The sequence below is a fragment of the Agelaius tricolor genome, unplaced genomic scaffold (assembly GCF_023055355.1).
Source record: "Agelaius tricolor isolate 1412-34295 unplaced genomic scaffold, bAgeTri1.0.p SCAF_10, whole genome shotgun sequence".
Classification (NCBI taxonomy): Eukaryota; Metazoa; Chordata; class Aves; order Passeriformes; family Icteridae; genus Agelaius; species Agelaius tricolor.
Genome location: NW_027269270.1, coordinates 15,577,490 through 15,603,970, shown reverse-complemented (window position 1 = coordinate 15,603,970; position 26,481 = coordinate 15,577,490). Strand labels below are relative to the sequence as shown.

Genomic DNA, 26,481 nt, shown 5'->3' with positions numbered 1-26,481 from the left:
GAAATAGTGTCAGGCATGGCTGTAAAGATTGATAACTTCTAGAATTTCTGTACGGCAGGAGTAGAAAAGTTTCAGTAATAAACAGATGCTAGGTTGCTTTCTTTTTAGACATGGGAGCTTAATTGGATGCATTTGTGTGATGTCTTTAAAAGGTTAAAGGTATTTTTGTTGCACAAAAAGCATCTCTTGACAGCAGATGAAGACAAGGAATATTTTAGTGTGTTTCCTTAATGCAAAAATAACTACTTCCACCTCTCCCCGTCTGTCTGTCTTGCTTCCTCAAGAGTACTGACCTTTTTTAATTGTCACATTTAGCTTTTATTTAATGTATACATGTAACAGTATGCAGTTCCTTTTCCTAGAGCCTTATTCACTAGCTATACTAGTTCTGGACACAACCTTATCCTGTAGGAACATAAATATTTTTCCATGCACTGAGTAATTGTTCTTAGATACTTAGCCCCTTGGATTCTGTAAGAATTTTATGTTACAGTTATGAATTATGGCTAAGTGCTTCTTTAGGTTATTGGCATTTCAGGTGTACACTTGGAATCAGGTCAGGGGTCTTGCTGGATTTCTCAAGGAAAGCACCAGGTGCAGAATTCAAACTAAAAGATGTTTGTGTGTTTTCTGAAGCAGATAGAAGTAACAGGTAAAGGTAAAAAGATAAAAGCATCTGTCTCCCCTAGAAGGTAATATCCCCCCAGTAATGGGAGGTGATGCTCAGCTAAGGGTGGTAAACACTTTCAGGTACAAAGTATTTTAGAAATTGAGCAAAATTTAGTGAATAATACTTTTGCCAATAGCTGGGCTTTTCTAGCACAACAGGATTCTTCCTGTACAAAATAATTTCTTGAGTAGGAGACAGAGCTTGGCTAGGGCAGGCTCAAACTGCTCAGTGACTTTTACAAGAACAAAGTCCTTTGCAAACCATATTATCTTCCTTTCCAAGACGTGTATGAAACAGACATGCTTCTCCCTCCCACACTGTACACGTTTCTCTGGAGAGAAGCTGAGTGAGTAAATACGTGACAAACACTTGTCACCTTGTTTCATCCTGGAGGCACTCAGACAGTTCATAGCAAATGTGGCAGAAGAAGCTACACAGCATAGAAATGGTCCATGAATTCTAGTTCTTTGTTTTCTCCATATGACCACAGCTCTCTTTAGTTATGTTCAGTGAAAGGTAAATGCAGCAGAGGTAAATATGTGAGTGTTTTGTTTACTGCATGTAAACCTCATTCCTGCAGTTTTAAACTGTGCAACTGTTACAGTGCTTACACAAAATGTCCGTCACCCTTCATGCCCTGCAGTCTGGTGAACCATCAAGGAGTTACTGGAATTCCAGGGCCAAATTCCCAGAGTTGTTGCCAGCTTTTCAAAACAAAAAATCAAGATACCAGAAAACAGTGCTGTATTTCTAGATGTTGCATATTTTGCTTATTTTTAGGATGATGCATGACTCCCAAAATGGCTAGTGCATCAGGGAAGGGCATTCATCCAGGGAAAGAGAAATGCTTTCAGGACATCTTTAGACTGCTTTAGATGGCCAGAATGTACCTGTGAGGCAGGCAGCAAATACAGTTGAGAGAGACCTGCAGACTACTCTGTAGTGTTCAGAAAAAGACTGAGTGAGGAACCGTCTGACATCCAGAGAAAGTTCCTCAAAATCTTTCATATGGTAAAAAGACATTGCACTCTTAGGCAGAAAGAGATAACATCTTCAATACTTCTGATCATGATGCATTTATTTCAAAGTGTGTATGTGTTGTTTTCATTTTCCAGGGAAGTTTATAACTGTAAATAATTTGCTTCAGATGAAATTTAATGTATTCCTCTGTGGAAATATGAAATGCATGTTTTTCTTTTTTAGCCTGTGGTGAATCTTTTACAAGTACTCTAATAGATGTTTTTCCATAATTGCTAATTATTTGAGTTTCATCTTCATAGCTTAATTTTTTTCTTCTGTCACATCTATTAGTATTTGATGAGTAACATAAGATTTTTCTTCTAGTACATGCTTTGGAATTTTCTCACCATATGGGGATGTTTGGTTTGTCTAGTTCATTAAAATCTACAAAAAAAAAAAAATCTATTAGGAGAAAGCAACAAAGAGATTCTTTTTACCAAATGTGAATTCATTTGCATTTGGGGTTACATTATTGCACATCATTTAATGCAATATAGCAGTTAAATTGAGCATAAAATACCGAGAGGGAGTATATTACTGTCCCTAGTTATATTTTGGGGAATGGAAACAAAGTCAATTTTATGCTGTCTTACATAAGGGAAAATGACGGAGCATCAGTCTTTTTAACTAGGACAGACTGGGCTCTCTCACTCTAGTTTTTGAAAATTCCCATGGGGTAGAGTTGCATATGTGAGATGAATGTAACCCTAAAGACAAAATTACAAAATCAATAATAATTTCAAATACGTTTTTGGAAAAGATACAGAAGAGTACTTAGAACGCAGGGGAGGCCTGGTTCCAGCATGCAGACAGAATAGTTAGTGGTCCTGCTTCCATATATTACCAGCAGAGCTGGCAGCAGGGTTGCATGATGCTTCCCACTACAGGACTCTGTTCTTACAATTTGGCCACTTTTTCACCTGTTTATGCTGAATTCACCATGCTGAGAGTATGCTCCTGGCTGATTTTTAAATTGAAATGGATCAAACCCGTCTGACATTGAGCTGGAGGAAAATACATAGCACATACTAAATAGCTTTTTCCAGTTATCCACTGGGAATCCTATCCTTTGGACTAGAAGCTTGGCTTTTGGAGCTTGTTTGTGCAGTAAGGAGTACCATTTGTGAGCCCCTAGAAAATAACCTTATTGTTAAACATTGAAAAATGTCAGTTGAAACTGGCTCACCAGAGGCTTGGTGCAATTTCACTGCAAACTTGTGCACTCAGGCTTCTTTTAGACCCTTTACTGGTACCCAAGTAAGAACAAGAAGTATCCCATCTGCTCTGGAGATACAGGGTAGTTTGAAAGAAGAGGGTACTGGAGGAATGAGTTCTGGAGACAAAGGAATTAATGTGGGTAAGTACAGAGGACACAGCCCCACTGAGAGCATCAATCTCCACTGTCTTGTGGAGGACTGTGGTGCTGAATGCAATTTTTTGCTATCAGCAAATGTCTTAAACTCCTTTGCAAATTGTGGATGCCTGAAAGCATAGAAATGATACACAGAAAGAAGAGAAATTTATGATTTGTAAGTTATTTATTCAAGTAGTAGATTGTAAGAAATTGCTAATGATCCAAGATGAAGTTTTATATTCTTTTCCCTAATGGAATCTTCATATTGCAGTTTGCTGAAAGAACCCCTACATCCTTAAGATGCCACACAAAATTCTGCTTGAAAGGAAGGCTAAAAAATTAAGTTCTCAAAAGCAGAGTATTTCAAGAATGGGGGCTGACTGAGCAGTGTTAATGAAGTCCTCTTATCTGTGTTTGTTACAGTAGAGACTTTGATTACCTGCTCCCATACATTTTTGCTGTGACACACTACATTAAAACAACACCTTACCTCAAAAACCATGCTACCTTTCTTTTTGTACAGCTTCACCTCAGTGACTGTTTAAAACATACATGAGTTTGCTCCCTCTTCATTGAGAGCATACATCCTTTAAGGGGGAAATGCTTTTCATCTCCTTTGTACTGAGGGATCCATGCTGAACACAGAAGACAAAAGCAGATAAAGTTGTGCAAATTCATACAGTAATTGTTGCTGTTGGGTGAAGAATATGTATTCTTTTGTGAAATCTTTCATGCTGTATTTCCTTTATGTTCCCTATATCGTCTGCAGGTTTTTATTGTGATACAGAGTTGCAGGAGCTCCCCCTTGTGCACGAAGTAATATTTGAAAAACAAATGGATTGAGTTTGTGAAACTTAGAGGTTGAAAAATCCCCTTATGTTTTTCATGAAATGTCTCCAAATCCTCTAGACTAGAAGCTTATTGGAAGTGATTTATTTTAAGGTATTTTGTATGCCATTGCTCCTATAGACTGTGCTGCAATACTTCTGTGAAAGTCACCTTTCCATCTATCTTCTTTCCTGGCTAATATGATGTGGTAAAATAGAGATTCCTTTAATTTACTGAATTTTCAATAAGATATAGTTACCATGTTGATTTTCATGTATTTAAATAATAGGGGGGATTGTGAAAACAGTATTTTTTCTTTTTATTAATTCTTAATGCATTTAGTACAATTATATTGTAAAGATCTTAGAGTGGACAGACAAGGCCATAATCAAGAGTTAATCCTCAAAGTATTGCAATTTCAACATTGCCTGGAAATAAACACTATAATTTTGCTTCTGATTTCCCTATATTTCAGTTTACTTTTCCTGGATGACCATTGTCAAAGGGAAAGCCTATTGAGCTATTCAGTGTATTGTTAAATGTGGATTTTGATAGAGCATTAGCAGAATTCTAAGGGAAATGTTTCACATGCTCATGAAATTGTGAGCCAAAAAATAAAAAGAGAGAGAGAGAGGAGGAAAGCAGGCATTGTTCTATCAAAGTGCAATTGCAAGGTGTTTGTTTGAAAGTTGTATCATCTCCAACATACACATGAAAACTGTGTTAAAGGGTGACTTACTTTCTGTGTGGAGGGTTTATGTAGCTGCCCAGTGATACATGTGCATTAATTTCTGTTCTCACTTGGGTTCTGCACTGGACAGTTCTCCTATACAATATTTGCATAGGATTAAAAAATAATTCCCTTTTGTTTTCTGTTGTTGAAGAGATTTCATGAAAGCACTACATGCAAATATTTCTAAATAATGTCTTTGTGCAGTCCTAACTGTACCCATTAATTTTAAGGGTTACTCTGATATTTTGGCACCAGTTTCACATATATAAAAGTAATTTGCCTAGGAGTCTGTTCAAGTTCTTCATTTTTCTCTAGGTGAAAGTGTTTAGGGTTCAATTATTATCACAGCCTGTAACAATTTGGCTAGTGCAGAGGCTCTGCATATAGACCCTGGCAATGAGTCACACAATGACAGCTTATGGCAGGGGAAATACAAAGACAGGAGTTTGAGATGAGTAGGAGTCTGTGAAAAATATATTTTTGTATGTTAGTAAGGAACTTCATAATGAAAAATGTGAAGGTCTTTATATGTCAGCAAAGCTCTTTAATGTAAACAAAATTGTCAGTAAGTCTGAAGACTTTCCTAAGTAGACTTTGCATAAATTGTTGCAGAACTGCCAGGGAAAGCTGGATATCTCCAGTTTCAGCCAAGTAGATGATATAGAGCTGTAGACTTCCCTTCTGAGTGTCTTTGTGAATAGCAATACCTCAAAAGAAAGCTTGCAACACCCCATATTCTTTTACACTAATCAGCTCCCTGATAACCTATGAAATATCTGTGATTCATGGTTTTGTTGTGTACCCCAAATTCTGGAGGTCCTAATGACAATTTGTACTGGAAATGGTTTCTTCTGCTGTGCTTAATCATATGACTGAGCAGACCAATACAGAACTAGCCAGAGTAACCCCAGTATGAAACCTGGAGATGTGGGGAGTGGTTCTCATTTGATCTAGTGCTATACAGGAATGAGTAGCATGGCACCGTGGAGAAAGAAAATCCTTAATTCAGGTTGCTGTGTATTTGCCTGTGTACGTGGCAAGATAACTTAATTCTCTTCAGTCCATATTTAATTGATTTCAAGGATTCCTGAAGCCCTTTCATGTATTTGGATGAAAAAATTATGGTCTTTCTGTCTGTTTCTTTCATTGAGGAGTTTTCATTGTGGTGGTTCTAACGATAAATAGCGTTGCCTATGATGATAGTGGGAGTGGTAAGAGATGGAGGCGAGACTTCTCTCGGTGGATGAATTAAACTTTTTGGAAACAAGGGCAGAATTTTTCAAGCTATAGGACCTAAAGGAATACTCCATTTTAAATTTTATCCTTGTTTTCTAAGAGTAGTAATGTCAGAGTACTAAATATATGTAGGTATATTTCAGTCTTAAAATATAAACAATTGCTACATTTATCTCTTGGAAGAAGATGAATAATGGGAAAAATAGTGACTAGTGTCCAACAACATAGTACAGTTGAATTGTCAGCACCCAAAGAGGAAGCCTCCCTTTTTCTGTCACCGCTGTAAAACATTGCAGAAGCAGCTACTGCCCTTGACTCAGGAATGGAACACTGAGCTTGGAAAAGCTTTGAGAGCTGCAATGGCTTTCTGAGTCAGTGAAACTACCTGCAAGATCCAAGTCACTTTTTATCATAAGGGAGGAGTGAAAAGCTGAAAAATTAGCGGTATGGGAAAGAGAGAGACTTCCTCTGTTACCAGCAGAATAATCCATATACTCAAGTCAATGCTTGAGCTAACCTGTATGAGTTTTTGGTTTCATGACTTTTGCATCTGAATATTAATATATATTAATCTCCACAGTATTTTTTGAATGAAGAGCCCCCTTAAAGTGTAATCATTGTTATTTTGTTGCTCTCCACTCATGCTGCCATTCATTTTTATTCTTATTTTTATTCAGACTTTATTGCAGTTTTTGTGCATTCCAAAGCCATGAAATTGTTGTTTGTTTTGGGTGCTTTGAGGCAAAGCAGGGATGGAGTCCTCTGCTACAAAGAGCTTTCAGTCAGAGAAAAAATAGAGTGACTGTCAGACAGAAATATGCTGGATTACTTTGCACATCATAAGGCATGAGATTCATGATTGTTTGTATGTTTCTAATAAATTTTCTTATAGGAGCTTATTGTGTTCAGTCCTTGGTGTGATAATCCTAAAATACACTGGAAGTGGAAGGAAGAAGTTCAGAAATCAATAGAAATATGCAAAACTAAGTGATATGTATTTCTTTGTTAAAATTGTATTTTGTTGGGGATCTAACTCACGCTGCTGACCTCTTTCAGTGTATTAGTGTAATCAAGTACTGACCCATCTGACTAACCTTACAAAAGGGTTGTGGAGGTACTTGGGGTAGCCCAGGGAAGGCAGTTTGGCCGAAGAGACATTTTTCCTTTCAGACTTCTCTTGCCTAGCTGAATGAGTGTTGCTGTTGTGGTTTATATAAATAACCTAAATAATGGAAAAAATAACATAAATTCCTAGAAAATACTAAAATTGTAAAGTACTCATTACTGTGAATTAGGTGTGGGTCCATCTTTCCACAGGAGCATCACTCTCAGTTCCACTTGTATGAGAGCACAGCCTACTACCTTCTCTGCCAGTGCTGGCAAGGGCAGTCTGTGACTATGTATTGTGGAGTCACATTTGATGACTCTTGCTTCTTGACTGTGTTTTCTTTGAGATTCTGTCCCAGCCCCTAAAAAGCACGCACATATACTCCATTTATCTCTTGCAGTTGAAAGGCAGGAAGAGTGGGTAATTATACTGAGAAAAAAGATAGTCCCTTTCAAGGTTCACGTCTTCAGACAAGTCAAGCGTATACAAGTAACACATTTGGCACTTATATTTGAAACAGCAAAAGGAATTTTTTTGAATCTTGTAATTATTTTCTCAAGTTTGGCAGAAAAATTGGATCAGGGATCTTAAAATCAGATTCTTTCTAGTCACTCATATTGTCTCTCACAGAGCATTTTGACTGCCTGTCCTGCAATGCATGCTGGAAATTGGTATTCCACAAAGTCAATTATAGTTCTGAGCCAGTAAGAAGTAATCAATGTGTCTGATCTGATCATTTAGCAGCATCGTTTTTTCTTGTGTATGGATGACAAAAATTTGAGAGGTTAATAAATAGTGGGAAAAAGCTATTCAATGATTTTGTTCTTTTTCTTGTGTTAGCTAGGCAAGAGCAGAAGCCTGTTGTGCTGGCTGCACACAAATAGCACCACAAGTGTCCAGTTTGTGGGGCTCATTGAGAGCTATTCCAAGTCAGAATTGCAGAGGCAAAAATGTCAGATCTCTACAGCAGAGGTGAAAATGTAATTGGGACTCTTAGCACCTGTGAGGTTAAGGATAAAGTGCTGTTGAGGTATTTATGATTTATGACTTTCATTATTTATTCTCTTTGTGAATTTTCTCCTGAAAGAAGGCTCGGCACAAGACTGTGAACATGTTTGATCTTTGTGTACTTTATCATCAGTGATGCAGCTGTCTTAAAATTAAAGATAGCAGTTAGTGAGGAAATACAAATACATGTAGCTGAGTTGAATAGTAAAGAAATCAAAAGAATATTTAATTTAGGCTCCAAAATAAAATTTAAAAAGACCTCTGCTTATTTCCAATACAGATTGATACACTGCTTTTAATTAGGATTTCTCAGACACACTTGTTTTCATCTCAGTAAACAAAATTATTTATAATCTATTTGTTTAATAACCTTAAATATGAACTGGATGGAGAAAAAGCCAGTACCTTAGCAGGAGAATTATGATTATGTCTTCATAAACCTCCAGTACTGCTCTGTCCATCCTCACTCTTTATAGTAACTTTCTCTAGAACAGCATTTTTACACCGAACCTTCATTTTCATGGTTTGCTTAATGTGGTGCAACAGTTGTTATCCTTTACACAACCCACTAAGAGTCACTTAAGAGTCAATTAAACCAAATAAGATTTTGAAATTGTGTTTAGAAAGGGGATGAGTTGTTGACAGATGGCAGGAACAGAATTTCAGCTAGACAAAACAATACTTTAAGCAATAATATGAAAATCAATGCCAACATTGAAGAGAAATGGGGAAAAGGGGATAAATTACAAAATACATACAATAGGCACTCTTCCTTTTCACAAGGATGGGGCTGGTTCTGTGATATCTCTAAAAGCCAGACATCACAGAATTTACACAGCTTGGGCTACATACTGAGAGAGGTAAAAAGAGGTCATCTCTTTCAGAAACATGCTGTGGTGAATTGGGATGTAAAGAGATATGGTTAGCTGGGGAAAATGTCAGGTAGAGTAATTTCACCTCTCCTTACCCATCTTGGGTTAATTACTGCAGTGTCCTGTGTGCATTTGTGGAGCCAGTTTTTTTTTCTCAAGTTGCAATAAAGATTCATTTAGCAACAGAAGCATCTCAGAGTATGTTTAGAAATGTCTGTTCCTCGCTAGTTAATCAGGGAAGATGAGATAAATTCAAAATTAAGAAAAAAATGTGAACAGGCCTGGTTTATATAGTAGCTAGTTAGGCAGCAGCAAACTCTGTAGAAAATTAGAAAGAGAGAAGACAAATTTGCAAATATGAAATATTTACTATTTTCCAATTAAATAATATTTTGTTGTAATTGACAGGAATTAAAAGTATTACTCATCTGCTGTTTAATCAGAGAATATCTACTGTTCACACAGATGCACATTAAGTCAATATTGGTATTTTATTTACTGATTATTCCCAATGCACTATGGAATTAATGTGGAAAACAGCATATTGATCTGTCTTGTTCAGATCAATAATTTGATTCCAAATGCCTTTGTATGTTTTTAATCAATGCAATTACTGACACTCTAAAGAGCACTGAATGATCTGATTAACTAACACAGCAGTTATGGTTTCTTTTCATGCTAGTTAAATGTGTGAGACCACAACTGAATTTTACCATAAAATGAAAAAAAAAGCCCTTCTTCACAGCCTGAGAAACTGGGATTAGATAGGGTAGGTAGCATGGTTTAGCACATCAACACCCACCACTTTGACAAGCTTTTTGCAGACATCAAGGGAAATAGAAGTTTTAAGGAAGATAAGAAGGTTGTTTTGTGGATATTTGTCAAGAGCAGAATACATATCTTTTCCACTGACACACAAATATGTAAATTAAACCAGTGCTTGATGGGTTTTTTTAATGTTTATGACAGAAGACTTAAAACCATTGAAGTAGAGAAGTACCTGGCTGAAAGAAAAATGTTTGTGCTTTTTGTAAAATCTGTTCTGATCAAGCAATCATTTTGGGATTTTTTCCTCTGTTATTTTCATATTCTGCAGAAACAATTGTTTACCTTTTTAGGAAAAATATTCCATGTAGATGGAAAACATCAATATAGATCAATAAAAATCTCCTGAGAAGTTGGACACCAGAAGGTGTTGCAGTGGATGTTGTTAGATTATTCCTTCTCAGTTTTATTTTTAGCAAAAAATGATTTCTGAAGAAGATGATAGGAAGAAGAAAGAGGAGTAGATAGGGAAGCTGGACTCTGAGGCGCATGTGCTGCACTCATTCAATGTTTCTTCATTTCATGTACTTTGACACAATGCACTGTCCAGACTTTGAGAATAAGGAACATGAAGTCACCAGAAGAAACACAAAACAGGTTTAAATTAACTTCTCTTGCCCACTTGCCAGAGGCTTTACCTTGTTGCTGACCTCCCCAGGGAGCTCAGGAGGTAGCCCTTCAATGTCTCTCTTTGATGACTCTTCCTTTCTGTGTTCAAAATAACTTTAAATTTCCCAGCATGAATTTGTAGACACTAGACTTCCAGGATTCCAGTTGCAGCATTCAGCAGTGTTTTCAGTTGCTTATTCTCATCATTTGCTGAAGTTGTGAGTAGACAGTGTCTCATTTTACCATGGAGAGGTTGAGACACTCAGAGGTACAATGACTAATGGGGATCACACAAAACATAAACTGCTGTCACCCAGGAGGCAGTAGTCCTCTTGCCTCACTTGGGTAGTGTTTTGACTACACTGAAGTCAAGAATTTTGCCACTAATTTTAACACGTTCACAGTTTCACACATAATTCAAACCTCCAGGTTTTGGTGCCCTTATGTTTGACATGAAATCACTTAACCTAAAATTTCACTACCTCATCCTCAAAAGGCACTTCTGGCATCTGGGTGTATTGAAACCTAGGAGAGCCCATCCAATCCTGTTTTCGAGACAGAGTACCTTCTGGGAGTCTTGAAGGTATGCTTGCCAAAGTTAAAAAGGTATCTAGAAATGTCTTCATCATCCCTTCAGTTTGTCTTTTGAATAGATGCTGTGTGCCTAGAGCATGCCTGAGAGGCCTTAAAAACCGGTAACCTTGCTGCCTGGTATTTATTGTTCTTTTAAAGTCTTTGTCATTATAACTTGTTTCTAAAGAAGTAAGCAATTTCAGGTAAGCATACTTTTAAAGCCATGGACACTAAGAAACCAGTAGTTTGCATGAGAGACAAAAAAAATTTCTATTCTTTTGTAGGTTAAAGAAATGCAGGAGCAGAGAGAAACCCTGACAACACTGGCTGGAAACTCGTTATGATAACTGTAGTCACACCTCTCTCAGAATATTGGGAATGCTCACAGCAGAGTTAGCATTTTCTGACATTTTATTCAATGCAGGCAGTGTAGTTATAGCAGCTGTTTCATTGTAGTAGGGAAGTAGAAAAATGATGGGAAAATAAGACATCATTAGCCATGTTCTGGGGGGCTTTGTGCACTGGTCATAGTCTGTTTCAATATTCTTTTTCCCTTTGACATTCACAGTGAAGTGTCATTTTTGGTAATGGCTGAATCATTTTGTGTTAAAAGGAGGGACATTTATAGTTTGTCGAGGTAACACTGTAGAAGTGTTAATAATGTGAATTCAATTTAACTTCCTAAAATAAATTTGCTACACTGAGTATTTGAGAATTTAAAGAACACATTTTCCTGTTTATGCTGCTAAAAAAATGTAGATTACTAAAGATAAGCAATTTTAGAATGTATTTTAAAATACAGCATAGTCTTCACATTGTATTACATTTAAAGAACATAGATTTTAATCCAGTCATCATTACTCTGAATATTTTGATAGTAACTCATTTGCTGACAGTATTCAAAGCATTTTGCAAAGGTAGAAATTATTAATATTCCTCTCTCCAGAAAGAGGAAAATGAAACACACTGTGATTAGGTGATTGCAAGGTCTTGCAGTCAAAAAAGCCAGAATAAAACTGGGCAGTCTTTAACCACTGGCCCAACAATTTCTACTAGGCTATTTTGCTTGGTTTAGATAGTCTGTAGTTAGATTATGGGATTTTAGATTACAGGTGTTATAGCTTTATGAAACTCAGAAGATTTTTTAAATTTGATCGTTTTCTTACCTAATTTTGCAAACATCCTGTGCCTCTGTGTTCATCCATTAGTACCTTGCCATTCTCCCCATTTTGCTGTTTACAGATGTTTGTTAAGAAATTAGAATAGTTGACTTCTGTGAGCATGGGTGGCTTGAAGGTCCTTTGGTAGTACAATTTGAGACTGTCTAGACTGGTCCTTTTAAAACAAGTGATCTTTTTGGGTAATTTGTCCTTTGTTCGTTGCCAAGTATTTGTTAATTGTGAAGTCCCCTACAGACCTGGGATGAGGTCAGTCATTGTCAGTTTTGGACTTTTCCAATTAGGAGATGTGAGCAGGTACTTTGCTTTTTTTGACTGCCAGTGCTATCCTGTGGAGCACAGGCTGGTTCTCCCAGCTGTTGCATATGTTTGTGGGGAGAGTGAAGAGGAGAATGAATTGTTTACAATTGTTTACATGATAGGAGTGATGATTGCATTTCTATTTCCACTTTTTCTGTTTTCTGATGGGGTGTGGTGAATCTCCCTGTACAGGCCATTGATCTAAGAGTTGGACTTGATGATCCTTGTGGGTCCCTTCCAACTCAGAATATTCAGTGATTGGCTCTGTGATTAAATATGGCAGTCTGGGTGGGACCCAGAGCTCAGTGCTGGTTCCATGTCCCAGCCATTGAAAGTCCCCATGGCAGGGAGTGTGTGCCAAGGTTTCTTATGGACCATGCACCCTCGGGGGTTAGAGGTCATCACATAGACTGTTTTCTGATACCAAGCATTGGTCAGTATATCAGCATATTCTACACAGGGCTACTCCAGAGATCCAGTATGGGTTAGTATAGTCACAGAACACAGAATATTCTGTGTTGGAAGGACCCACCAGGATATAAAGTCCAACTCCTAAGTGAATGGCCCATGTGGAGATGGGCCTGCAACCTTGATGTTATTAGCACCATGCTCTCACCATCTGGGCTATTCTCAGGGGAACTCCTACAATATTGATTACATTTTCCTTCAAATTTTGGCAAAAATGTCTTCCAAAGGACCTTTTTATTGCGAGATCTTTGGTCAGCTGTTTCTCTCATGTTCAGCAATGTGCATTCAATAAGGGTATTGTTTTCCCTGTAGTATCCTAGCAGAGGTTGGTGCAGTCTGCATAGACACTCTTCACTGCAGCTGGAAATAGGACCAATAGAGTTGTCTTCAAGATACTCTATCCAAGACTGCTTTCCAGCTGAAAATGCACTCCAAAAACTGTGATACTGTATGTTCAGTTTTATCCCTGTTATATGGTTATTCTGTAGTGCTGGAAATAATGTCCTGTATTGGAAAAAGAGTCATCTATCTCTATACCATCTTTGGAACTCTTATCTCTGCCTTTGGTCTGGAGCAGCACAAATAGATGACATTACAAAAGCATGAGAAAGAATGGTGAGGTGGGAGGTGTTGTGTGGGAGGGCAGTGGGGACTCTGGCTAGTTGTCAGCTGTATCCTACTGGTTTGCTCTGATTTTGCCAATATTGTGGAAATGGGGATTTTTTTGTATATTTTATTTCTTCCCATGTGAAGCAGATAGGGGCACTAGAAGTTTTTTGGGAAATATATACAAAGGAATTCAAAAATGTCAGTCAAAAACGTCAGTTGTGAGAAGGCGTCAGGAGTCATTTGGAACCAGTAAGAGCTAAAGATGCTCTGCTCCCTGAGATACACTTAGGAGAACCAGATGCTGTGGGCTTGGCTCAAAATTCATTGAATCAGTTAGGGACTTCCTAGTGATGTCAGTGGGATTTGGATTAGACCATAAATCACCAATAGTGGTAAATACTGAGGATGTAAAACAAACAGACCTCTCTTAGTGAGGTGGCTGTTGCTGCTGACACCTTTCAACGTGTGTGTGGCTTTTGTCCTTTGTTTGTTCTGGATCCCCTTGGCAGCCAGCAGGAAAATAGATGTCACTTGCAATTCTTTTCAGTTCCCCAGCTGAAAATAAAGGGATCAACAGTAGTGCACAGGTTTATCTGATCACCCTGGTAACATGCTGTGGTTAACTCCAGTCAATACTGAAACTTGTTCTCTGTTCAGAGATGAGCTACACTGAGGTCATGTGAAAAAAACCTGATTCATTGGCTTTTACTTTTTTCACCTTAGTTCTTTGCAATACGCATATCCTGTGTTTGCATTTGAGAATAGTAAATTAATTTCCCTTCATCACTTGATTTTACTGATCCAAATTGCTGTAGATCTAAAGCGTTCATTCATATGTAAAGGCTCAGAAACATCCCTTTACAGCTATTTAACAAGGGGAATAGAAATATCTATTTTTGTAAGAGATGTTCTTGGATTTTATTAAGCAGAATCAAAAAAGTTGACAAATACAGATCTCATAGTAGGTCACTATTATTGTTGTTCATTTTGTTATTTATTTGTCTGCATATTGCTCAGTGATGTAAGAAACACTAAAATAAAGACAGGCCTTGCCCTGTAGTTTGAAATCTAAGGCCTATTTCTCCACAGATTAAATGTGTGCATAAAATTATACACATGAATAGTCCTATTTAAATCTGTGATATTGCTCTCATGCATAAATATTTGAATCTCGAAAGGAATGGAGGCTAAAATTATTGCTTTCTCTGCTTCACCCCAATTTAAATAGGGAATTTTGTGATTGGCTTTGTGAAGGGTTTGTTTGAATGGCTCAAATGTGAATCCATAAATGTACAGATAAGGAGTTTTTCAATGTTAATGCTAAAAGCCTTTTTACCAGTTTCTCATAATAATTTTCTGCTTTCCCCTACCAACACCAGCAGCTTTCCCTTCTCCACCCTCTAGACCCATATGACCTCCTGCCCTACAGGGAAGATCAGCAGGTCATAGCAAACTGTGTGTGGTGTTGCTGTGTTGCTTTACCTCACACTGAAGGAAGGCTAAGAGCAGTTACACTGGTCACTCCTGTGGCCAGGAGGTGAATAATAGTTTGTAAACTATTGTAATTGCCTTGCTTATCTGAGCTCTTTGCCTGATAACTTTTCCCTTATTCAGAAGTCCTGAAAAATGGGATCATCAAGGACCTCTGTTCCACATGTATGTACTTTAGTCTCATTAATTCTTCAAAGGTACCAGAACGTGTTAAGAAGTCAATTAAACACTCTCCTCACACTCTGCTGTTTTAAAGGGAGAGCTCTTTTTTTTTTCTAAAGTGCTTTCTAAGCAATCCTTAATGAAAGATCCAGGATTGTAAAGATTCACAAAACAATCTTGGTCTTTAGCCAATCTGTGTCTGTCCCTTACAGAATGCATTTTTTTTTCTGATGGGAAGTTGTTGCTGGAACCCTGTTATCTCCTATTAACTAACTGATGTTACATTTCTCTGCCTTTGAAATATGTCTTGCCTTTCTGTAGCAAACTCAGTCCAAGACCCTGTGCTTCCATTTATTGCAGGTCAGCTAATCACTAGTGCAGCTAGAGCTCACTGCAGCAGTTCTGAAAGGCTGTAGCTTTGGGGGCTCTTTGCTGGGCATGTCTTTTGGATGTCATTGTCCCTCGGGAGCAATGACTGTCCGGGCTCACTGCCCCGGGAGCTCTATCACTGATCACCTCTGTCCTCACAAATTGCACAGTACCAGGTAGTGAGGCTAAAAACTACTTCAGGAAAGCATTGAGTCCATCCCCAAGCCACATGCACACTATAGCAGTGTCACTCCTGACAGATTTCTTGTGTATCCTCTCAAAGAGGTCTGGAGGAACCAGACCTCTCTGGCAATTGACTGTCCACGCTGCGAGGAAAGCTTCAGCGATGCCTAAACTGAATCTTTCTTAGAGCAATTTAAATTATTCCCTGATCTCTGCATGATGGACTAGGCCACTTCTTTCTCCTTTTCAAAGGCCTTTTAAATCAGAAGACTTTTTTAATCACACCTCTGCTAAGATTTACCTTTTCCTTAGCTTAACAGCTTTGATTATTTATGTTGTGCTTTCTGATTATTCTTGTTGCTTTCCTCTAAATTCTGTCCAACTGGTTTAGATGCTTTTGGAGTAAAATGGGCAAATGAGACAGTGCTTTTCTTACCTAGGCTGACTAAAGCAGAACATCATTATGTATCTAATATATTACTACATTCCACCATAGTATTTGCTGCTTTTACACAAGTATGGCATTAGTTATTCAGTTGTGTTTAATATTTAAATATTTAAAACATTATAAACCTTTTTTCCTTTTAAGTGGTACTGCACTAAGACACTTGTTCCCTATCCTGTCTTTATTTAGCTGATTCCACCTGCTTCAGAAATGTAGTCATCACTCTGTATTGCATAAAAGCATCATTTTTAGACCAATTTTTCAACAGTTTCATATTGTAAACCTCTTCTGCAATGTATGTGCAATGCCTCCCATCCTGAAGTTTCCTGCAGAATCAATAAAGGTGTATTCTGCTTCATCCCATGTTAATATTTAATGTTATCAGATGTGATATATTCTTGAATGCTGCTTTGAACAGACCTCTGGTATGACTGCCATTTTGACTTTGCTTCACTGGTAATTGATTTCCAAATGCACTTTTCCAACTGACTTTGCACCTGTTTTGTAAGAATTTATTCTGACTGTTGCAGAAGAGAATATCTGATGAGAAAGTGCTAAGCCTTACTAAAGGGTTGAAAATCTGCTGTTTCTTGTCTAATCTATCAATGTTGCTGCTCGATCATGAAAAGAAATTAGATCAGTGTGGCATGATCTGTTCTTGGTTAATATACGTCACATGTGACTCATCTCCCTGTTCTTTTCCAGGTGCTTACAAATTGACTTTTTCTAGGAAGACTTAGGGCTGACATCTGTATTTTTTCAGCTTCTCCTTTTCCATATTTCTGTCTTCAGCTGCCTTCCTTAGACCCCAAGAGTGGCTGCTGATGGTTCCGAGATGGTTGCAACCCTCTTTAAGTTTCTTCGTGCTCTTCAAGTTTCCTGCATGTAATTCTACAAAGCCAATCTGAAAACAACTAATTTATGGTTTTAGGGTTTTTTTTCAAGGTTGAGATTTTACTCCTGTCACTCTACTACTCAGGATATTAACCATCTCTCTGCCATTGATCTTTCTAATGAACATTGATTAAAAATAAATCAAAAGTTTCTGGCCTTCCTGAACCACCTGTTAATAGATTTCCCTCTTTTAAACAGTAGCTCAACACTATTTGTTTTCTTTGTTTTACTACTAATGTACTTGTGGAATATTTTTGTACCTCTTGACATTTCTTGGCAGGTCTGTTTCATTTTATACCTTTGCTTTTCTAATTCTGTCTTTTGTTATTCAATTTATACTTGCTTTAGACCCCCTACTTTCTCCTTTCTGTGTATTTCTTTCTTGTGTGTCAGTGAAGAGCTCTTTCTTTAGCTAAGTCTTTACTTCACCTTCTAGTTAAGTTCCAGTATGTATTGTATGTATGATTAATATGGTTTCTTTAGGTAACTGCCAGCTCCCATTAATCCCTTTTACTTCACACTTGTTCCCCCATGACCCACTCCAGGAATATAGGTATCAGTATTCTGTTTTTATGGAAACTTTTCTTCCTAGTCCATTGTGTCTGCTTTGATGCTCTTTCTTCCTTCTGTAAAGTTCTGACACTGGATCATTTCATGATCACCTTCACCCAAGTTATGTTCAATCTTTGCAGCTGATCCTTCTGTATTGGTCAGGATGTAGGTGAACAAGCCTTCCTGCTGCTTTCTGGAGATTCTTGTGCTGTGTCTTAGCTTTCGCCTTTTTGGGTTGAATCAGATTTTTTCCAAATGCTGTCTTATATTCTGTTTTGATTAAGTTAGGAGATTTATTAAAAAATCTTCATCCGTGGTAAATTTTTCACCTGTTAGTTTATGCATTTTTGCTAAAACTTAATTGAAACTCCAAAGAACAAAAATGTGCATTTGTTTTTGCTAGTCTGTTGCTCTAAAAATCTCCTATATTTTTTGTCTTTCATATTTTATCTCTCCTCTAAGTATATTCCTAACTAGAATTAAAATCTGGAAGCTAGATTGAGGATATTGTACCTGTTTGAGATTGTTATTCTATGGTTTTGTTTTCATTAGAGGCATCTTTGAAAAGATTTTTGCTATTCTTTGCCTATGTTAACTGCAAATATAGACTATCTAGAGCAGATTCCACACAGTTCTAGGAACCAAGAAATATTGAGGGATGTGCTATTGCTCTTCTGGCTGGACAGAAATGTTTGGAACTTAAATGAGTTTATGAAAAATTGTTGACTTATTAAATGATAAAAATCAGGAATCCCATTTTAATTGTATTGAGATGCCTTTTCAGAGATTTCTTTTAAGGTATGAATAGAAACAAGAACTTTGTATTGGTTTCCATGTACGGGCCTCTATGTTAAGATTACTGATTTCTGTCATATGCTTCCCTCATTTTCCCCTTCCCACCATAGTTTCCTGCTGCATTTTCAGCTCTTAGCCCTGTTTGATAACTACAAGGACTGTGTCACATCATTAAAATCCCATGGCAGCTAATGGACAGATGCCCAGTGTAAGGAAACCAGTTCCTCAGCCCCCAGAAGTACCTGGTGTGTGTTTCAGTGACTTCTGGCCCGGCTGCCTTGGCTTTGCCGCAGGGCTGCGAGGGCACCGCGGCTGCCATGGGCCAAGGTGCAGGGTCTTGCCCTTGAGGGAGAGCTCTGCTCAGCCTGATCTGCTGTCAGCCAGCCCTGAGCACCGGCCAAAGCCAGCCCTTGAGTCGCGTCCTGACATTGCACACTCAAAGTGAATTTGGTCCATGCTGTAACTACCAGGCCCTACAAGCCAAAGGTCTGCCCATCATCCTCACGTGGCTGCTGAAGTTCGCTCTTGCTCTCCTTTGTCTCCATTTCTACTGTCCTTTAACCTTCCGCTTTCCTTTTCCCTCTGTGTTGTGCCATGTGCTCCCTGTCTCCCTCTTTCACCTGTTTGTTATGTGCCTGTTTTCCCCTTTCTCTCATCCCCTTCTCCCCTGTAGAGCCCCGATGGTCTTTCCTTTCACTCCTCCCTTTGGAGAACCAAGCCACTTGCTTTGTTCTTTCCTTTTTTCTTCGCCAGCCCCAGTCCTTGCCTGGGTCCCTGTGAGCGGCCTGCCTGCCTCTGCATTTCAGAGAGCGGCTATAAAAGGGTTGCCAGCTCAGCCTGGTGATAATTTAGAAAACACAGAGGAAGAAGATCTCTATCTCCATTCCTGTTTCTTGTGCTGTGCTGTAAGGGAGAAAAGAGCTGAATAGAAAAAGGTGCTGAAGGAGGAGAGAATTTCTGTGGTGGGGGGCCGAATGGCAGAGCAGATGCGTGTGCGGGAGCGCTGTTGTACGGGGCAAAGAGGTAACTGTGCCTGTGTGTGCTCAGATCTGGTGTGACGTTCAGCCATTGCCCATTTCATTAGTACTTTACAAAGTTTAGCACAGATTTGTTATTCATCTTCACATGTCATGTCACTGTTTTAATTTGCTGAGCCTCAACAACCAAGTTTGCCTTTAGGAGGATGTGTTCAGAAGCTTTTTATATATTCCTATGTCCTGGGCAGAACTTGGACTTCCACATTATTCTTTGTTATTACAACTTTTTTGTTAATTTTTTTTACTTTAGTCTTTATTTTTCTGGTCAACCTTAAAAAATTTATTTAATTTCATTTTATTTTTCAGACACCTCTTATTGATCCTCACATCCCACATCATCCTACTAAAACCATTACACAGGTAATAGAACACAGGTGTGCTGTAGAGCCAGGCCATTAGACAAATAGAAATAACTATTTATAACAGTGTAATATGAATCAGCTGAAGTGATGCTTTCTGTTAGATGTGAGAAGTATGTGAAATTTAAAATCCCAAATATATACTACATTGCTCTGAAAAGTAAGCTTCTGTGAAAGAGGATTTTTAATTCAGGAAAGAGCATTTGTGTTTTGTTTTGCAGAAAGCAGTACAGAGATTCCAGAAAGTTTAAAATCCGTGTTTCTTGGTCTTTCTTTTTCTCCACGATCACCAAGGTTCCCTCAGAAAAGATCCTTAGAGCTGGAAAGATTTTGCGAAATACAATTCTGTCCCGAGCTCCTCACATGATAAGAGATCGCAAGTACCATCTGAAGACTTACAGGTGTGTGAGCTGATTGTATGGAGGTCTCTGAATTTTTATGCCTGCCATTCTCTGATTTGTCATGTATGCCTTACCATACTTGCAGGTGTCAAAAGGTCTGAAATTATTCTGTGATGCTATTTGAGTTGGATGTTATGCAGTCTTTAATGGGCCTGGTAAATCCTTTCTGAAGTAATTTGACTGGAAATTGAGTCTGTGATTGTGAACAGAATGTTCACATACAAACACTCTTCCAAAGCATAGCTAATAGTGTAGTTAGCTGGAATATTATGTGTAGTACCAAGTTAAAATGAAGATTCTGTTCTCTTTGTATATCAGTAAGAGATAATAGAAAACTTTATTAATATATTAATGTTCCTGTACTGATTGCTACAGCAGTCTTGCTCACTGTGGTGTTCTGAAAATTCACCTGGTGAGAAATATTCCTGATGCAGATTTGCTGTTCTATTTAATTTTTTTCCAGTGTATTGTCAGACTCTCTTGTCTTCCTGCTGGTGGCAGTACAGTCTTGCTGAAGTGGGATAACAATGGCACTTGTAGAAAGAAATCTGCCTGCAAGGTGTCAGGATCTACCTACTACTGGCTTAAGAAACAGTCAGTTTGTTTAGTGTCTAATGTTTAAATCAAATACCTAATTCATTATTCAGAGTGTTTTTAAGTAAAAATTATTTTTAAATCTCTGAGTGTGTCTTTTTCTAAATAGTAAATCAATATGTTGCTGATCCTTATTTGAAATAAATGCATTAATTTTCCATATTTCAGCCCAAAATATATTTAAAATACAAAGGTATTTGGCACACATGAGTTGATTCAAGAATATGTCACAATATGACATTGCTGATTGGTCTAGAATAACAGAAGAGCATATATGATAAATGAAGAGCAGTGCTGGTCAAACAACTGCACCATTTTCTCTTACACAGAACTGGGAAAACTCTTACTGTTCTGCTGAGTTAGGGAGTGTAAGGATAAGGAATTTTACTAAGTGACCATGTGGCTTTTTGCTTTTTTAATCCTTTTTGGCTGTTCTCCAGAACTTGAGACCTGCTCTCTGCCTCTGGGTCAGTCAGGAGGTGCAAGGTTACCAAGACCTGGCATGAGAGAGCCTCAGAACAATGTACCAAAACCAGTGTCTCCAAATACAGTGTGACAGAAGTTTGATTACAAATGCAGGAACACCCTCATAGCACTCGCTCTTCCTGTGGAGGCTGCATAGGCATAACTTTTACAGTATTAAATTTCTGTTTTCATGCAAGATTCTGAAAAGCATGAGGCTTTTGGTATCCCATGGTATACAGAGGTTTCTTTTGAAAACTGGGTTGGAGGTTATTGCACTGGTGCTATAGGTTTTATACCAGGTGTCACAGGCTTGACTAGATCTTCTGAACTCTGCATTTCCCAAAACACTTTTTTGCTAAGGTGATCTTCTAAAAACTGGACACCTTCACTGGTATTTCCAGCATGTGTATGTAGATGGTGACATGGGGTTTTCTGCAGGGAGATTTACCTAAGTCTGTACAGAGTTTAGGATATCAGTGTTGTTGGCAGTCACTGTGTGCAGTCTCTCTCTTGGCAGGCTTCCTTTTCATTCCTGTCTGTTTATCTGTCCTTCAGGCAATGCTGTGTGGGGACAGAGCTAGTTGATTGGATGATGCAACAAAGTCCTTGTGTCCATTTACGAACCCAGGCTGTTGGCATGTGGCAAGTACTGCTGGAAGAAGGTGTTCTTAACCATGGTAAGATAAAGAAAATCAGTATCTTGACTAAAATATGGGCAGTGTGTGACATCAACACCTCTGTATTCTTCTTCATGAAAAAGAAAGGGATCATGAGCCTAAAATAAATGCCACAGAGCAGCCTGTTCATTCACAGGTACGAGAGCAACACACAGGCAGTATTATTTGAATCTTGCTGCCAATATACTTTTTAAACTTATGACCATATTGCATCATAAATGAACAATTGATAATGATAGTCTCATTATACTTAGGAATATACTGGCTTGTGCTTATATTGTTAGAACTGGGTAGCACTCAGGGCAAAACCAAGGGATGTATTACCATGCATTAAACTATCCTTCATCAAAGATTTGTGGTATTTTGAAGTGAATGTGAGTGTTTGTGTTTGCTCAGATTCATAATTTTTGAATGATTTCCATTGATTTTGGAGGGGTTCCCAAACTCAGCACACCAGATATTCCAGTGCAGAAATCTGTGATTTTATATTAGCTTTCTGATTGCATTTTACATTGACTTTCAGTTTTCATTTGTTGGGATTTAGTTGGTAACAGGATATTACAACCCTCAAAAAGGGTAGGTTTCTAAAGCAATATTCATATTTGAAGCTTTGTATGTACATTTTTATTGAATGTAGAAGAGCAGCTCTATTACAGTAAACTTGCATTTATCATCTGTTGTGCTTCCCATATCCCAGGGAGAAATTTCCATTTCTGTCAGGAGGAAGGCAGATTGTTTCCCCTGCTGCCTTACCCTAAGGGCTCTTACTTGAATTCCTGCCATATATTCCCTTGAACTCTCTGGGGAAAGCTAGTGCAAGCTGCATCACAGTATCCAACTCAACACATCACTCTGACTTACTTGGAAGACCAGGGGTTTGCAATATCATAATGTTACTTTAGAGGTCTTCTCTTGGCAGTTCATCCATTAAGTTATTTCCCCAGGACACAGGTCAATGCACTCGCCCCTGGGATTACACCTTGATGATAGACATTTCTACTACAGCACAAGGAGTTTTAGTTGCTTTTGCTACCTTTTTTCAGCTTGTCTAAGTACGTGGAGCAAAGTGTTTGTGCTAGAGAATACCTTTTAGAAATTCATAGTATAACCATTTTCCCCAGTGTAATTTGTTTGATTAAATGAAATAGTTTCAAACAATAAGAAAACAGAACTAATAAAAAAACATATACATGTGTATGCATGTATTTATACACACCCACAGCACACTTATATGGAAGCCTTTTGGATAGTATTTGTAGTACACAATTTAAAAGTATACCCTTCAAGCTACATACATGAGAAATATTTTCATGCTCTTAGAGTTTTTCTGTAGCCTTCTTTCCCTTCTTAAATAATCTATCTGTAACAAACACAATACTACACAGATTTCTACAAGGTTTGTTTCATTGAGGAACATTCAGTATTTGATGTGTTGTGTTGTTTTCAGTGGACCAGGAACACCACTTTCAAGATAAATACTTATTTTATCGATTTTTGGATGATGAGCGTGAAGATGCCCCTTTGCCAACTGAGGAGGAGAAAAAGGAGTGTGATGAGGAGCTACAGGATACTATGCTGCTTCTCTCTCAGATTGGGCCAGATGCTCATATGAGGATGATTCTCAGGAAACCGTAAGCAGAATAATGAGTTAATATTATGGGTCTTCCTTGGGACATGGAAACAAGAGAAACCTACATTGATTATCAGCCTTTTTTTCAGACAGCTTTATAGTGACTTCAAAGCCAGTATAAACTCTGTTTGACCCTCCCTTGAAGGCAAGCATTAAGCAGGTTAGGGTTTAGTGGCCATGGCAGACATATTTTACTGAAATGCACTGAGAATAAAGAATAACTTAAACTCACCTTCACTGAAGATTTTCTTGTAAGGGGCCATTCAAGACAGGCAAGTACACAGGGCTGGATCCTGCTACATTGAGGCCATTGGCAAAGTTTGTGTTTGCTATGGGTGAGGAGTAGGCACTGCTTACAGTGTGAGAACATTTTTCATAGTAGAAGATTTTTGTGTCACCTAACCCAGGCGCTGTTCCTGTTCCGTTTCCATCTGTATCCTTTCCAGACTCCATTCCTGTTTAGATCACAAGCTCATTTCAACAGCACTTTTCCAAAAACTTGCTAAAGGCATTGAATTTCAAAAAGTGCCATCAAATACTTGTGCTTATAAAAACAGGAAGCACTGTCATGCAGCAATAGGTTTGAGGTATACATTTTATTTCTTCTTCTTATTAGAGATCTAGTCAATACAACCAAAGGAGCACTTGCTCCCTGTCACACAAAATACATGGACAAGCCAGAGCGAGAGCAGAGTGTTTCCATACACCCTTAGGGAGTCATGGAATTGAGATCTTGTACCCTCACAGAGATGTCCTGTGCCCTTTCCACTGAGCAGAAAATGTGAGCTTTTGCACCTCTGAGCAGACACCAGTCACTGGAGTCTGAGCAATGCTGTGTGTGCTGGGACCCTGCTTCTCTGCACTCTGTCCTGTGCCTCAGGCCAGCTGAGCAGGTCATCTCTTGAAGAATTTCCCTTTCACTTATTGTGGGCTTTGGCTGCCCACTACATTTGCTTTCTGTCATGACTTCCAGAACAGTGAGTGTAAGTTTACACTAGCAGGATAAATATTGATTATCATCTGGACTGCTTACAGAGTGCTGAAAGGCTGGAAGGATGCTGTGGAAAGTACTGCTCTTCTCTCTGTATTGTCACTTGCACAGCATCAACTGAAAGAATACTAATAGGAGATTTTTCATGGAATATAGTGAGGAGAAAGAGGTTTTCTCAAGACTAATGTTCATCTGACATCTTTCCCTATCCCTGAAAGTGCTTATTTTTGCAGCCCTTTGCTCACTGAAGTAACCTTGTACTGCCAGGGACCATATTAACTATTGTTCTAGTAATCAGTTTACATATGTAATGATTTTGTTAGTTGAAAATCCTCCCTGGACTGAGCTGTAGCAAAGCTGTTAAAATCTCCGTGAATCCTCAGAGTCCTGCTAGTTTTGACTAGACACTGTTACAGCTGCCAAATGTTCAAAGGAATTGTCAAGGCTTCAGAGATGCTGACTCTAGATGACCAGAGCAGGACCCACAATTTTCAAACCAACACAGCTGCATTTTATAACAGTAACCATTTCCAGAGAGGTTGCAGAACTCAGATAATTACCCTGAAAGAAATAAGACAATATTCTTTGATGAGAAGATTACTTTGAGAATTTGATTGTATAATGAAGCTGTTGCTTTGAAAGGTACTTTCTATTGTTCAAAATCTGAAAATCTCTAACAAAAAGTGTCACTTGTTTTGACAGCCAACTTAAAAAATTCTCTGTTTATTACATTAACTGCAGCATTTTAACTGTCAAACTGTGAAAGAATGTTCTATAGTTTAAAAAACAGAATAGAGCTCAGGGAAATTTTTGGCAGGCTCTTGTTGCTATTGTGTTTTTTTTTCCCTTTGGAAACACATATACTGAATGTGAAAATAGCTTTTTGTGAAGTAGCAAACACAGCTCTCTGCTCCTTATAATGGCTGTAGCACAGGTGCAGACCTTGCTAAAGTCCCTGTAAAAATTACCGTAGAATTAATACAACTCCTCCTTAAGTGTTTCCCCCCTTCAGTATGAAAATATGTCCTGATGGTAAACCCTAATTTAATAGGATGCTATAATACAAAGCTAAACACAATAATAACAGGAGTCTTTAAAGGAAGACTTGTATTCATCTAACAATAGTATTTAGCTCAGATAATGTTATGGATTACATTCTTTCTTTAATGCTCTAGCCTAAAGTAAGTTAGCAGTGTGACTGAAATAATAAATCTGTGTTATATGTTCTTAGTGGCTTCACTTAGCACATTTTTTTCTTCATAGAGAGCATTTGACACTTAATCACAATGTTATGGGGTCTCTGATCTTTTCCCTTGTTCTTATTATCTGAGAATTTTCTGGTTAGTTGTACAATAAAAATAATCAATGATACTGCTTTGACATACATGGCTTATCAATGGTAAAGTACTGTGTTATTGTCAACATCCTAGTCACAGAGAAGCTTGATGTCTCTGACCTTGGTAAATTCTCCAAGCACTGAACAGTTTTTATTGATCACTTAATATCACCTGTGTTCTGTCCATTAATGTGTACCCTCGTTCCCTACCTATTCCATTTATTATCCGCTCTATAACCAGCTATTGCTGGTAGAATGTGTCCCCTGCAGAAACTAGGTCTTTACACAGCAGGATCCTACAAATCAACATCAGTGGGTCACCACACAGGTTTTAAAGACACAGTGATGCCTAATATCTCTCCATGTGACATCTGCAGGAACAGAAGTAAAGACTGGGTACAGATACCTGCTACAGATTGTCAGTCCTTCCAATGTGCTAGCATAGGAAGCAAATGGACATGCTGAAAGAAGAGTGTGTCCTTTTGTCTTTATGACAGAGATCTCATATAGTAAGACATCATCCTTTTATCTTTTGGTTTAATGTAGAAATTTCTTAACTTGTTACACTATATTCTCCAAGACATACTCGTTTTGCAAGCATGTAATAAAATTTAAGTTGCTACTTCCCTATTATTTGTTAAAGTCCTTACTTTTTGTTTGCTAGCTTGTACTGGCTTAGTTTTATGCTGTACTTAATTAAGCTGCCCTG

General features: G+C 38.1%; 1 protein-coding gene across 3 annotated transcripts in view; it reads left to right on the top strand.

Annotated features, from left to right (window-relative positions):
- Positions 1-26,481, top strand: part of RAPGEF4 (Rap guanine nucleotide exchange factor 4) — a 141,856-nt gene that overhangs the window by 67,881 nt on the left and 47,494 nt on the right. For 2 of the 3 annotated variants that reach the window (XM_071434900.1, XM_071434902.1), the window contains 4 exons: positions 19,626-19,679; positions 19,973-20,079; positions 21,694-21,815; positions 23,263-23,446. In XM_071434900.1, coding sequence (XP_071291001.1) covers positions 19,626-19,679; positions 19,973-20,079; positions 21,694-21,815; positions 23,263-23,446 — 467 coding nt within the window. The remainder of the gene's footprint in view (positions 1-19,625; positions 19,680-19,972; positions 20,080-21,693; positions 21,816-23,262; positions 23,447-26,481) is intronic. The other variant, XM_071434901.1, reaches the window with a different exon arrangement.